The 11,482-nt window shown below is 59.2% G+C and overlaps 1 protein-coding gene across 2 annotated transcripts; it reads right to left on the bottom strand.

Moving 5' to 3' along the window:
• Positions 1 to 1,604: 1,604 nt before the first annotated feature.
• On the bottom strand, positions 1,605 to 8,754 carry LOC102073507 (class I histocompatibility antigen, F10 alpha chain-like). 2 transcript variants are annotated; one of them, XM_074529925.1, is made up of 9 exons: positions 8,629 to 8,717; positions 6,642 to 6,749; positions 4,676 to 4,939; positions 3,236 to 3,508; positions 2,650 to 2,922; positions 2,460 to 2,564; positions 2,326 to 2,361; positions 2,174 to 2,206; positions 1,605 to 1,869 (listed from the first exon to the last, which is right to left on the bottom strand). In XM_074529925.1, exons 1-9 carry the CDS (start codon positions 8,693 to 8,695, stop codon positions 1,856 to 1,858), a joined length of 1,173 nt encoding a protein of 390 aa, XP_074386026.1. In that variant the 5' UTR covers positions 8,696 to 8,717; the 3' UTR covers positions 1,605 to 1,855. The 2 variants fall into 2 exon arrangements, with proteins under 2 accessions (XP_074386026.1, XP_074386027.1); XM_074529926.1 differs by lacking the exon at positions 6,642 to 6,749 and having other exon boundaries at positions 8,629 to 8,754.
• Between the last annotated feature and the right edge of the window lie 2,728 nt (positions 8,755 to 11,482).

The following is an 11,482-nucleotide window of genomic DNA, read 5'->3' as shown; positions in this document are numbered from 1 at the left end:
AACGATTTCAGCTCGGGATGAACTTGGAGCTGAGGGCAGTGACGGGGTCTGGGGAGCTCCAGACCATGGCCGGGTCATGGTCAGCTTATGGTCATCTCATGGTCATCCCAGGGTCACCTCATGGCCATAATCGTATTATGGTCATCTCACAGCCATGGTCGTGTCATGGTCAGAATGATCTCAAGGCGACAGTCATATCATGGCGATGGTCATCTCCTGATCACCATCATCTCATGGTCAGGATCACATGATGGTCATGGTCATGTCATGGTCATCTGTTGGTTTCAGCTATCACATGCTCACAGTCATGTCATAGTCATCTCAGAGTCACGGTCATGGTCATCTCATTGTTACCTCATGGCCAGCTCATAACCACAATCAAATCATGGTCATCTTACATCTGTGGTTCTGTCATGGTCATGGTTATCTCTTGGTCAACTCATGGTCAGAATCTTGTCATGATCTTGATCATTTCATGGTTGTGGTTGCATTAAGATCAGAGTCACAGCGATCTCATGGCCTTGATCACCACATGGCCATGGTTGCATTGCGGTCATGTCTTGGTCGCAATCAGCTCATGGTCATGGTCATCTCATGTCCACCTCAGGGTGATGGTCATTTCCTGATGACCATCATCTTAAGCTCATGGTTATCTCACTGTAATGGTAAGCTCACCGTCACCTCACAAACACACATGGCCATGGTGTCTTGTGATAATCTAATGGCCATCTCTTGGTCAGAATAATCACATGCTCATGGTCATCTTTTTGTAATGACCATCCCATGATCATGGTCATGTCATGGTCACGGTCATGGTCATTGCATTGTCATGGTCATTTTATGATCATCTCATGTTCAACTCATTTGCCACAATCTTGTCATGGTCATCTCTGGGCTATGTTTGGGTCATGGTTGTGGTCATCTCATGATCACAGTCATCTCATGGCCATCACATGGTCATGGTCATTTGCTGATCACCATCATCTTATGCTCAGGGTATCTCACTGTAATGGTCATCTCATGATCATGTCATTGTCACTTCATGGCCACGACCACGTCAGGGTCACCTCAAGGCCACAGTTGTGCCATGGCCAACCCACAGTCATCTCTTGGTCCAAATCATCTCATGGTCAGGGTTGCAGTTGTGTCATGGCCTTGGTCACAGTCATGGTCATCCCATAGACATGGTCATCTCAGGGTTGTGTCATGCATTGTCATTCTTACAGCCATCTCATGCTCGTGTCATGGCCGTGGTCATGGCCAGGGAACCTCTCTGAGATCCTGAGCCCTGATTTTGGGACACTCAAGGACCTCTGGGGACAACAAGGCCTGGCCTGACCCCTCCCCCCATCCCACTCCAGGAACCCGATGCAGCCAAACCCTCCTGGGGACACCTCAGACATGGGACATGGAGTGGGAAATGAATCCCAGGAGATGGAGCCGGGTGTGGCTGGCAAGTCCCCATCCTGCTCCTGGTGTTCCCATCCCGGTCCTGCTGCCCCTATCCCAGCTCCTGATGTCCCCATCCCTGCTCCTAGTGTCTCCATATCTGTCCCAGTGACCCCATTCCCATTCCTGGCTCCCAGAGAGGACCTACCAGACACTGGAGGAGGGAATTATTTATTGCCCGGATTTATTGCCCCAAGCAGGATTTATTGCCCAAAGCAGGATAGTTTCACACCAAAAGCAAAGCATTGTGAATATTTGTGGTTCTTGCCTTTAAAGCATTTGAAAATGGGAAATGGATCTGTTAGCAAGAGCTGTGGGGTGGGTGGGAGCAGTGGGATGAGCTCTGCTGGCACCTCTCAGCTTTCCAGGGAAGAGGGAAGGGGCCAGATCCAACTCCGTGGATTGCTCAGGCGGCGATTCCTGCCAGGATGAGAGAGAGTCATGGTGTCACCCTGTCCCTGTCCCCATTCCACAGGATGGACCTGGCTGGAGTCCATAGAGAGCAGGAGCTGCTCCAGAATCCCACGTGATGCCACCCCAATCCATGGCCATGGTTGTTTCAGCATCTGCTGCAACCCTGCTCCATCCATCCCTCCTGATCCCACTCCAGAATCCAGCCCCAATCCCACTCTACAATTCCACCTGATCCCACTCTGGACCCTGCTCTGATCCAGAATCCCTCCCCGATCCCCCTATGGAATCTCACTCTGATCCTGCTCCATACCTGTGCTCAAGCCATTGGCTCCCACGTCTTTTCCTGCAGAAAGAGAAGATCCATGAGATTCCAGCATGGATCACACACCAGGATTAACCCCAGGATCCATCCTGGGATCCGCACAGAGAGGATCCAGAGCTGGATCCACCACTGGAACTCACCGGCTGCTGGGTTGTATCCATTCCTGTCCCTCCTCCCTGTGGAAACAAAGTGGGATCAGCGTCAGTGGCACAGGATTCCCAGAACGGTGCTGGGTGGATCCGTGTCCCTTCCCAACCCCCATCCCGTGTGTTACCGGATTGGTGTTTCCAGACGCCGAATCCGATGGCAATGAGGATGAGGATGGCAGCGATGACGGACACAGCGACCACCACAGTGAGATTCCCACCAGATGTTGGCTCTGGGAAACGCGGGATAGTGAGGAGGGTGAGGGGAATCCCCATTTGGGAATTCCAAATTCCCAATCCCCACATTCCCAGCCTCACCCCAAGCGAAGATCCCGGGCTCCGGCATTCCGGGATGCTCCACCCTGCACCGGTACTGCTCCCGCTCCTCCGGCAGCGCCTCGATCCTGGCCCAGGTGTGGAAGGTGCCGTCGCTGTTGGGAACGACCCCGCCCCACTCCGTCTCCTGATCCAAGGTTTCACCCCCCTTCATCCAGCTGACTGCGATGGTGTTGGGGTAGAATCCGTACACGTGGCAGGACAGGATCAGCATCCCGTGTTCCTCTCTTCCGGACACGTGGACATCAGGGGGCTCTGGAATGGGATAACAGTGATAGACATCCATGGAATTCCCAGTGGAATGGGACTGGGGTGAGTTCTACCTTTGGAATTCCCACTGGAATGGGATGAGAGTGAGATCTGCACATGGAATTCCCACTGGAATGGGATTGGGGTGAGATCTACCCATGGAATTCCATGGGAATGGGATGAGAGTGACATCTACCCATGGAATTTCTACAGGAATGGGATGAGAGTGAGATCTACGCATGGAATTCCCACAGGAATTACTGTGTTCCCAAGTCTTCCATTCCCAAATTCCAAATCCCCACAGGAATTCTGCTCCCACCTTTGCGCTCCAGCTCCTTCTGCCCGTATCTGATGTATTTCTGGAGCCATTCGGGGCAGACGTGCTTCAGGTAATTCGTCTTCCTCTCAGCCTCCCCTTCCTGTTCCCAGCGCCTCCTGGTGATCTCAGCAGTGCTGGTGGCTGGGATGAATCTCCCGGATTCCAGATCAAAGGAGATGAAATCCCGCCCATCGTAGCTGTACCGCTGGGATCCACCGATGCTCCCATCAGACAGGAGCTCACAGCCATAAACTCGCAACCATGTGTGGAGACCTGGGGGAATTGTACCCACAGAAATCCATGGAATTGTGTCCCAGCCCCACAGAGCCCCATTCCAGCCCTATGGAGCTCCCAGAGTCTGAGGGAGACCCACAGATCCCATCCCAGCCCCATGGATCCATATCCCAACTGATGGATCATGAGATATTCCATCCTAACCTAATGAATTCTCATTTCCCCCACTTGGAGCCCTGTAAGTCCACACCTGAGACCTACAGATCCCATCCCAGCCCCATGGATCCCAACCCAGCTCCACAGATCACAAAATATCCGATCCCAGCCTAATGGATCCCCATTTCAGCCGCTTGGAGCCCTGTGAGTCCACAACTGGAGACCTGCAGAACCCATACCAGCCATTCAGTTCCCATTCCAGCCCCACAGATCCCATCCCAGCCCCATGGATTCATATCCCACTCCCATGGATCCAAACCCAGTCTCACAAATTCAATCCCAACCCCATGGATCCATATCCCACCCCATGGATCATGAGATATTCCATTCCAACCTAATGAATTCTCATTTCACCCACTTGGAGCCTTGTAAGTCCACACCTGAGACCTATAGATCCCATTCCAGCCCCATGGATCCCCATCCCAGCCCTATGGATCCCAATCCAGCCCCACAGATCCCATCCCAGCCCCATGGATCACAAGCTATCCCATCTCAGTCTAAAGGATCCCCATTTCAATCCTCTGGAGCCCTGTGAATCCACACCTGAGACCTACAGTCCCTATCCCAGCCCCATGAATCCCAACCCAGCCCCACGGATCTCATCCCAGCCCCACGGATCCCAACTTGTGGATCACAAAATATCCCATCCCAACTTAATGGATCCCCATTTCAGCCCCTTGGAGTCCTGCGAATCCATATTGGGGACCTATAGATCACATCCCAGCCTATAGATCCTCATCCAAGCTCTACAGTTCCCATTCCAGCCCCACGAATCCACATCCCAACCCCATGGATCCCAACCCAGCCCCTCAAGTCCCAACCCAGCCCCACGGATCTCATCCCAGCCCCACAGATTCATATCCCAACACATGGATTACAAGATATCCCATCCCAACCTAATGGATCCCCATTTTCACTCTCTTGGAGCCCTGTGAATCCACATCTGAGACCTATAGATCCCATTTCAGCCCCACAGATCCCCCCACTCACCCCCGCTCTGGTTGTACCGCTCCCGCAGGTTCTCCAGGCTCCTGGCACCCACGTGCTGGTTCCCCACACCAATCTGGGTCTGCCCCTCCCAATATTCTGGCTCGACTCCGTCCTTCATCCACTGCGTCAGTGGCTCTGCCCGGCCCCGCTCGCTGTCGTAGCGCACGAAGGGGATCCCATCCAGGTACCCAATAAACATGTACTGGGGGATTCCCGGGCTGGGCTCTGACACCCCCACATCCAGGTAATGCAGGGAGTGGAGAACTGGGGGGACACAGAGATTTGGGGGGGGTTGAGGGGATCATGGAACAATGAAAGGGGAACTGGGAGAGCTGGGAAGGGGTTTGGGGATCCTGGGGCCAAGGAAAGGGTGTGCAGGGTGGGAGAGGTGGGATGGACAGGAAAGGGCTTGCAGGGGGTCGTGGTGTCCAGGAATGGGGGCTCGGGGGGTTCCAGGGTTATGGAAGGGGAGGGGGGGAGGCAGGGACTGGGAAAGTGGGATGGGGGCTCCAGGGGATCCCTGTGCCCAGGAAAGGGGGTCCAGGGGTCCCCAGTGCTGAGGGAAGGGATCATAAGGTGCGGAGACCTGGGAATGGGAGTTTTGGGGGTCCTTGATGAAGAGAAAAGGGGAGGCTGGGGGCTGAGAAAAGCAGGAATGGGGGTCCCAGGGGTCTCAGGGACAAGAAAAAGGGGGGTCTGGGGACTGGGGAAAGTCGGATGGATGGGAAAAAGGGTGCAGGGGGAGATTGGTGCTGGATAAGGGGGCGCAGGGGGGTCCCAGTGCCCAGAACTGAAATTCAGGGAGATCGCGGGGCCCAGAATTCCCCCTGGGACACTCCTAGACCCCCAAGAACCACCCCCCCCCAGCAGGACACACAGGGGGTGAAGAACTGGGGGGACACAGAGATTGGAAAATGGAACTGGGAGAGCTGGAAAGGGTTCAAGGTTCAGGGAAGAGACTGGGAGAGGCGGAATGGGGGACCCAGGGGGGTCCCCGTGCCCACCAAAGGGGGTCCAAGGATCCCCGCTGTTGAGGGCAGTGGGGTCTGGGGGCTGGGAAAGGCAGGGATGGGGCTCCAGGGGGTCTCTGGGTCACGGGAAGGGGGGTCTGGGGCTGGGAGAGGTGGGCAGATCCCGGGGACGCAGCTTGGGAGACGCGAAAGCGAGAGGGGGAAAAGGGGAATTCCAAGGAATTCATCTGGATCCTCGCTGAGACCCCCTGGGACCCTCTGGGACCCCTGGAACCCCTTCCAGGAAGCGCCTCGGGGAATTGGGGGGGCCCAGTGCTCAAAAATTGGGATTCAGGGGGCTCCTGTGCCGGGAAATGCGGGTTCAGGGGGAGTTTCCTTCCCGGAATTCGGGGTTCGAGGGGGTCCCGGTGCCCGAAAATGGGGATTCGGGGGGGGGTCCTGGTGCCAGATGAGGGGGTACAGGGGGGTCCCGGTGCTGCCGAAGGGGGTACAGGGGGGTCGAGGTGACCGGAAATGGGCGCTCAAGGGGGTCCGCGTGCTCAGGAATGGGGGTTCAGGGGGGTCTTGGTGCCAGATCCGGGTGTACAGGGGGGTCCCGGTTCAGGAGAAGGGTATTGCTGGGGGTCACAGGACCGAAAATGGGGGTTCAGGGGGGTCCTGGTACCCACGAATGGAGGATTAGGATGTTCCCTGTGCCCAGGAATTGCTGTTCAGGGGGGTCCTGCTGACTAGAAATGGGGGTTCAGGGGGTCTCGGTGCCAGATGAGGGGGTACAGGGGGGGTCCCGGTGCCGAGGAAGGTGATTGAGGGGGGTCACAGTACCCAAAATGGGGGTTCAGGGGATTGAGGACCCAAAATGGGGGTTCAGAGGCGTTCCCCTGCCCGGCAATGGAGGTTTAGAGGGTTCCCAGTGCCCGGAAATGGAAGTTCCGCAGGGTCCCGGTGCCCGGGAATTGCGGTTCAGGGGGGTCCCGGTTTCGGGGGGTCCCACTCACCTTTGGTCGCGCTCCCCGGGTTCCCCAGGAGCCCCAGGAGCCCCCAGAGCACCCCCAGCCCCAGCGCTGGAGCCATCGCAGCCGTCCCCGATCGCGGCTGTGGCGCCGCTGGAGAGACGCGAAAGCGAAAGTGCCCGAGGAGCGCGGGGGGAGGGGAAAAGGGGAATTCCAGGGAATTCATCTGGATCCCACTGGATCCTCACTGAGACCCCGGGGGACCCTCTGGGACCCCTGGAACCCCTTCCAGGAAGCGCCGGGAATGGAGAACTGGGGGGACGCAGAAATTTGGGAGATCTGGGGGTGCAAAAGCACAGGAAAAGGGGGGGACTGGGGTCTGGGAAGGGCGGGATGGTCGGGAATGGGGGTGCAGGGGGTCCCGGAGCACTGACGGGGGTGCGGGGGGATCCCAGTCCCGGATTAGGGAGGGCAGGAGGGCTCCAGTGCCCAAAAATTGGGGTTCAGGGGGTTCCTGTGCCAGGGAATGTGCGTTCAAGGGGAGTTTCCTTCCCGGAATTCGAGGTTCGAGGGGGTTCTGGTGGCCAGGAATAGCAGTTCCGAGGGCACCGGTGGCCAGGAATGGGGTTTGGGGAGTCCCGGTGCTGGCAAAAGAGGTACAGGGGGGTCGGGGTGGCTGGAACTGGGCGCTCAAGGGGGTCCCCGTGCTCAGGAATGGGGGTTCAGGGTGGACCCGGTGCCAGATAAGGGGGTACAGGGGGGTCTCGATGCTGGGGAAGGGGATTGATGGGGGTCACAGGACCCAAAAAGGGGTTATGTGGGGTGCCCCTGCCCGGGAATGGAGGGTTAGGGGGTCCCGGTGCCCGAAAATTGGGGTTCCAGGAGTGCTGATGACCAGGAAATGGGGGTTCAGGGAGAGTCCCTTCCTGAGAATCGGGGTTCAGGGGCATCCTGGTGCCAGATAATGGCCTGGCTGGGATCCGGAGCTGTGAAATGGGTGATGGGCGTCTCTGTTCACAGGAATGGGGGGCTCGAGGGGTCGTGGTGCAGCGGCATGGGGGTGTAGGGGGTCCTGGTGCCAGGTAACAGGATGCAGTGGGGTCCCAGTGCCCAGGAAATGGGTTTCAGGGGGTTCTCGTGTTCAAGGGGTCCTGATGCCTGAAAATTGAGGTTCAGGGGGTCCTGGTGACAACAAATTGGGGTTCAGGGCGGTTTCTGAGCCCCAGAATGCGGGTTCAGGGTGTTACATGCTTCAGATAATGGGGTGCAGGGTTTATCGGGGCTGGGGAAGGGGGTACAGGGCAGGTCCAGGGATCCCCGGTGTTGAGGGCAGTGGGGTCTGGGAGCTGGGAAAGGCAGGGATGGGGCTCCAGGGGGTCCCTGGGTCACGGAAAGGGGGGTCTGGGGCTGGGAGAGGCGGGCGGATCCTGGGGCGCAGCTTGGGAGACGCGAAAGAGAAAGAGACCGAGGGAACGTGGGGGGAGGGGGCGGGGGAAAGGGGGAATCCCAGGGAGTTCATCTGGATCCATCTGGACCCGAGTGTGACCCATCCCGGGACCCCCAGGACGCTCTGGGACCCCGTTTCGGGAAGCGGCGGAAGTAGAAAACTGAGGGGACAGAGAAAGTTGGGAGATCTGGGGGATCCAAAGTTCTAGGAAAAGGGGTGGTCTGGGGTCTGGGAAAACCAGGATGCCCGAAAAGAGGGCAGGGGGGTCCCGGTGCTTGGGACTGGAGATTCAGGGGTGTCCCTCTGTCCAAGAATGGGGTTTCAGGCGGGGTCTCGTGCCGACATTCGGGGTTCAAAGGGATCCTGAATTCCCGGAATGGGAGATCCGGTGGGTCCCAGTGCCAGATAAGGGGGTGCAGGGGGATCCCGGTGCTGGGGAAGGGGATTGAGAGAGGTCACAGGACCCAAAATGGGGCTATGGAGGGGGTTCCCGGGCCCAGTAGCCCCGGTAACAGAAGTTAAGGAGGGTCCCGGTGCCCGGAAATGGAAGTTCAGGGGGTTCCCGGTTTCGGGGTTCCCACTCACCTTTGGTCGCGCCCCCCGGGTGCCCCAGGAGCCCCAGGAGCAGCCCCAGACCCAGCGCTGCAGCCATGGCGCTGCTCCGCTGCGGGCCCGCCCACAGACCTGACCCCGCCCCACACACCTGTCCCCGCCCCCAGAGCCGCCTCCTGCCCCGCCATAGGCGCCAGTATTTCCTACCCGCCAATGGCATTCCGATCTGTCAGTGACGTCACCGGTCGCCGGGCAGATCCCGGTCTCACAGGTTGGGACGCGGAAGAGAACGGGACCGAGGAGGGCGGGGCGGGGGGAGGGGACGGGGGAATTGCAGAGAATCCCTCTGGATCCCTCTGGATCCCGCTGCGACCGCCCTGGAGCTCTCGGAGAACCACCTGGGAACCCCTGGGACCCCCTTAAGAAAGCGCCCGGAGGGGAGAACTGGGGGACGCGGAAATTTGGGAAATCTGGTGGTGCAAAGGGGAAGGAAAAGAACGGGTCTGTGGTCTGGGAAGGGCGGGAGGGCCGGGCAGCGGTGCGGGAGGTCCCAGAACACGTGAAGGGGATCCAGAAGGGGGTCCCAGTCCTGGATTAGGGGGTGCAGGGGGGTCCCCATGCCCAGGGACGGAGGTTCAGGGGGTTCCAGGTCAAGGCAAGGGGGATGAGGGCAATGTGGGGTGCAGGGGGTCCCTGTGCCCAGGAAAGGGGGTGCACGGGCAGATCCCCGGTGTTGAGGAAGGTGATGGGTGGGGGCTGGGGAAGGCAGGAGTGGAGTTCAGGGGGTGCCCGGGTGAAGGAAAAGCGGGGGCTGGGGTGTCTGGGAGGGGGAGGGCCGAGAAAGGGGGTGCGGGGGAGGCATTGGGGCTGGATTAGGGGGTGCAGGGGGATCCCCGTGATGGATAAGGGGGTGCAGGGTGGGGTTCTGTGCCTGAGAATGGAGGGTTTGGGAGGGTTTCCGTCCTGGATATGGGGGTGCACGGGGGTCTGGGTGCAGAGGAACGGGGGTGCAGGGGGTCCCAGTGCTGCATAAGGGGATGCACTGGGGTCTTGGTGCACAAGAAATGGGGTTCAGGGGGGTTTCCTTCCCGGGTTCCGGGGTTCAAGAGGTCCTGGTGACTGAAAAATTGATGTTCAGGGGGGTTCCAGTGCCCAGGAAATTGAGATTCAAGGGGTCCCAGTACCGGATAAGGGGATGCAGTGGTTCCTGGTGCCCAGAAATTGAGGTTCGGGAGGTTTCCGTGCCCATGAATGGGGGTTCAGGGGATTCCAGGCTCCAGATAAGGGGGTGCAGGGTTTATCGGGGCTGGGGAAGGGGGTAAGGGGAATCCCGATGCCCCGAAATGAACGTTCACAGGGGGTCTCTGTGCCCTGAAGGGGGGTTCGCCTGGAAATGGAAGTTCAAGGAAAGAACCCGAGAGGCGGGATGGGGGATCCAGGGGGTCCCTGTGCCCACCAAAGGGGCCCAGGAGTCCCCGCTGTTGAGGGCAGTGGGGTCTGGGAGCTGGGAAAGGCAGGAATGGGGGTTCAGGGGGTACCTGGATCACAGGAAAGGGGGGTCTCGGGTTGGGACAGGCGGGCGGATCCCGGGGATGCAGCTTGGGAGAGGCGAAAGCGAGACGGGGAAAAGGGGAATTCCAGGGAATTCATCTGGATCCCGCTGGATCCTCGCTGAGACCCCCTGGGACCCCGGGGGACCCCTGGAACCCCTTCCAGGAAGCGCCTCGGGGAATTAGGGGGGCCCAGGGGGGTCCCAGTGCCCAAAAATTGGGATTCAGGGGGTTCCTGTGCCGGGAAATGCAGGTTCAGGGGGAGTTTCCTTCCCGGAATTCGGGGTTCCAGGGGTTTTAGGTGCCCAAAAAATGGGAGTTCCGGGGGAACCGGTGACCGAAAATGGGGGTTCAGGGGGGTCCTGGTGCCAGATGAGGGGGTACAGAGGGGTCCTGATGCTAGGGACGGTATTGAGGTGGGTCACAGGACCGAAAATGGGGGTTCAGGGGGGTTCCGGTACCCGGGAATGGAGGTTCAGGGGGGTTTTCCTGCCCAGAAATGGGGATACAGGGGGGTCTCGGTGCCGAGGAAGGGGATTGAGGGGGGTCACAGGCCCCAAAATGGGGGGGTTCAGGGGGTTGAGGACCCAAAATGGGGGTTCAGAGGCGTTCCCCTGCCCGGCAATGGAGGTTTAGGGGGTTCCCTGTGCCCAGAAATGGAAGTTCCGTAAGGTCCCGGTGCCCGGGAATTGCGGTTCAGGGGGGTCCCGGTTTCGGGGGGTCCCACTCACCTTTGGTCGCGCTCCCCGGGTTCCCCAGGAGCCCCAGGAGCCCCCAGAGCACCCCCAGCCCCAGCGCTGGAGCCATCGCAGCCGTCCCCGATCGCGGCTGTGGCGCCGCTGGAGAGACGCGAAAGCGAAAGTGCCCGAGGAGCGCGGGGGGAGGGGAAAAGGGGAGGGGAAAAGGGGAATTCCAGGGAATTCATCTGGATCCCACTGGATCCTCGCTGAGACCCCGGGGGACCCTCTGGGACCCCTGGAACCCCTTCCAGGAAGCGCCGGGAATGGAGAACTGGGGGGACGCAGAAATTTGGGAAATCTGGGGGTGCAAAAGCCGAGGAAAAGGGGGGGACTGGGGTCTGGGAAGGGCGGGATCGCCGGGAATGGGGGTGCAGGGGGTCCCAGAGGATTGACGGGAGTGCGCGGGGATCCCAGTCCCGGATTAGGGGAACAGGGGGGTCGCAGTGCTAAAAAATTGGGTTTCAGGGGATTTCCATGCCGCAGAATGCGGCTTCAGGGGAAATTTCCTTCCCGGAATTTGGGGTTCGAGGGGGTTTAGGTGCTCGAAATGGCTTTTCCCGGGGCGCCAGTGACCAGAAATGGGGTTTGGGGGGTCCC

This window comes from Zonotrichia albicollis, chromosome 31, assembly GCF_047830755.1.
Source record: "Zonotrichia albicollis isolate bZonAlb1 chromosome 31, bZonAlb1.hap1, whole genome shotgun sequence".
NCBI classification, from domain to species: Eukaryota; Metazoa; Chordata; class Aves; order Passeriformes; family Passerellidae; genus Zonotrichia; species Zonotrichia albicollis.
Note: the sequence above shows the minus strand (reverse complement) of the source record. Positions and strands in the feature narration are given on the sequence as shown.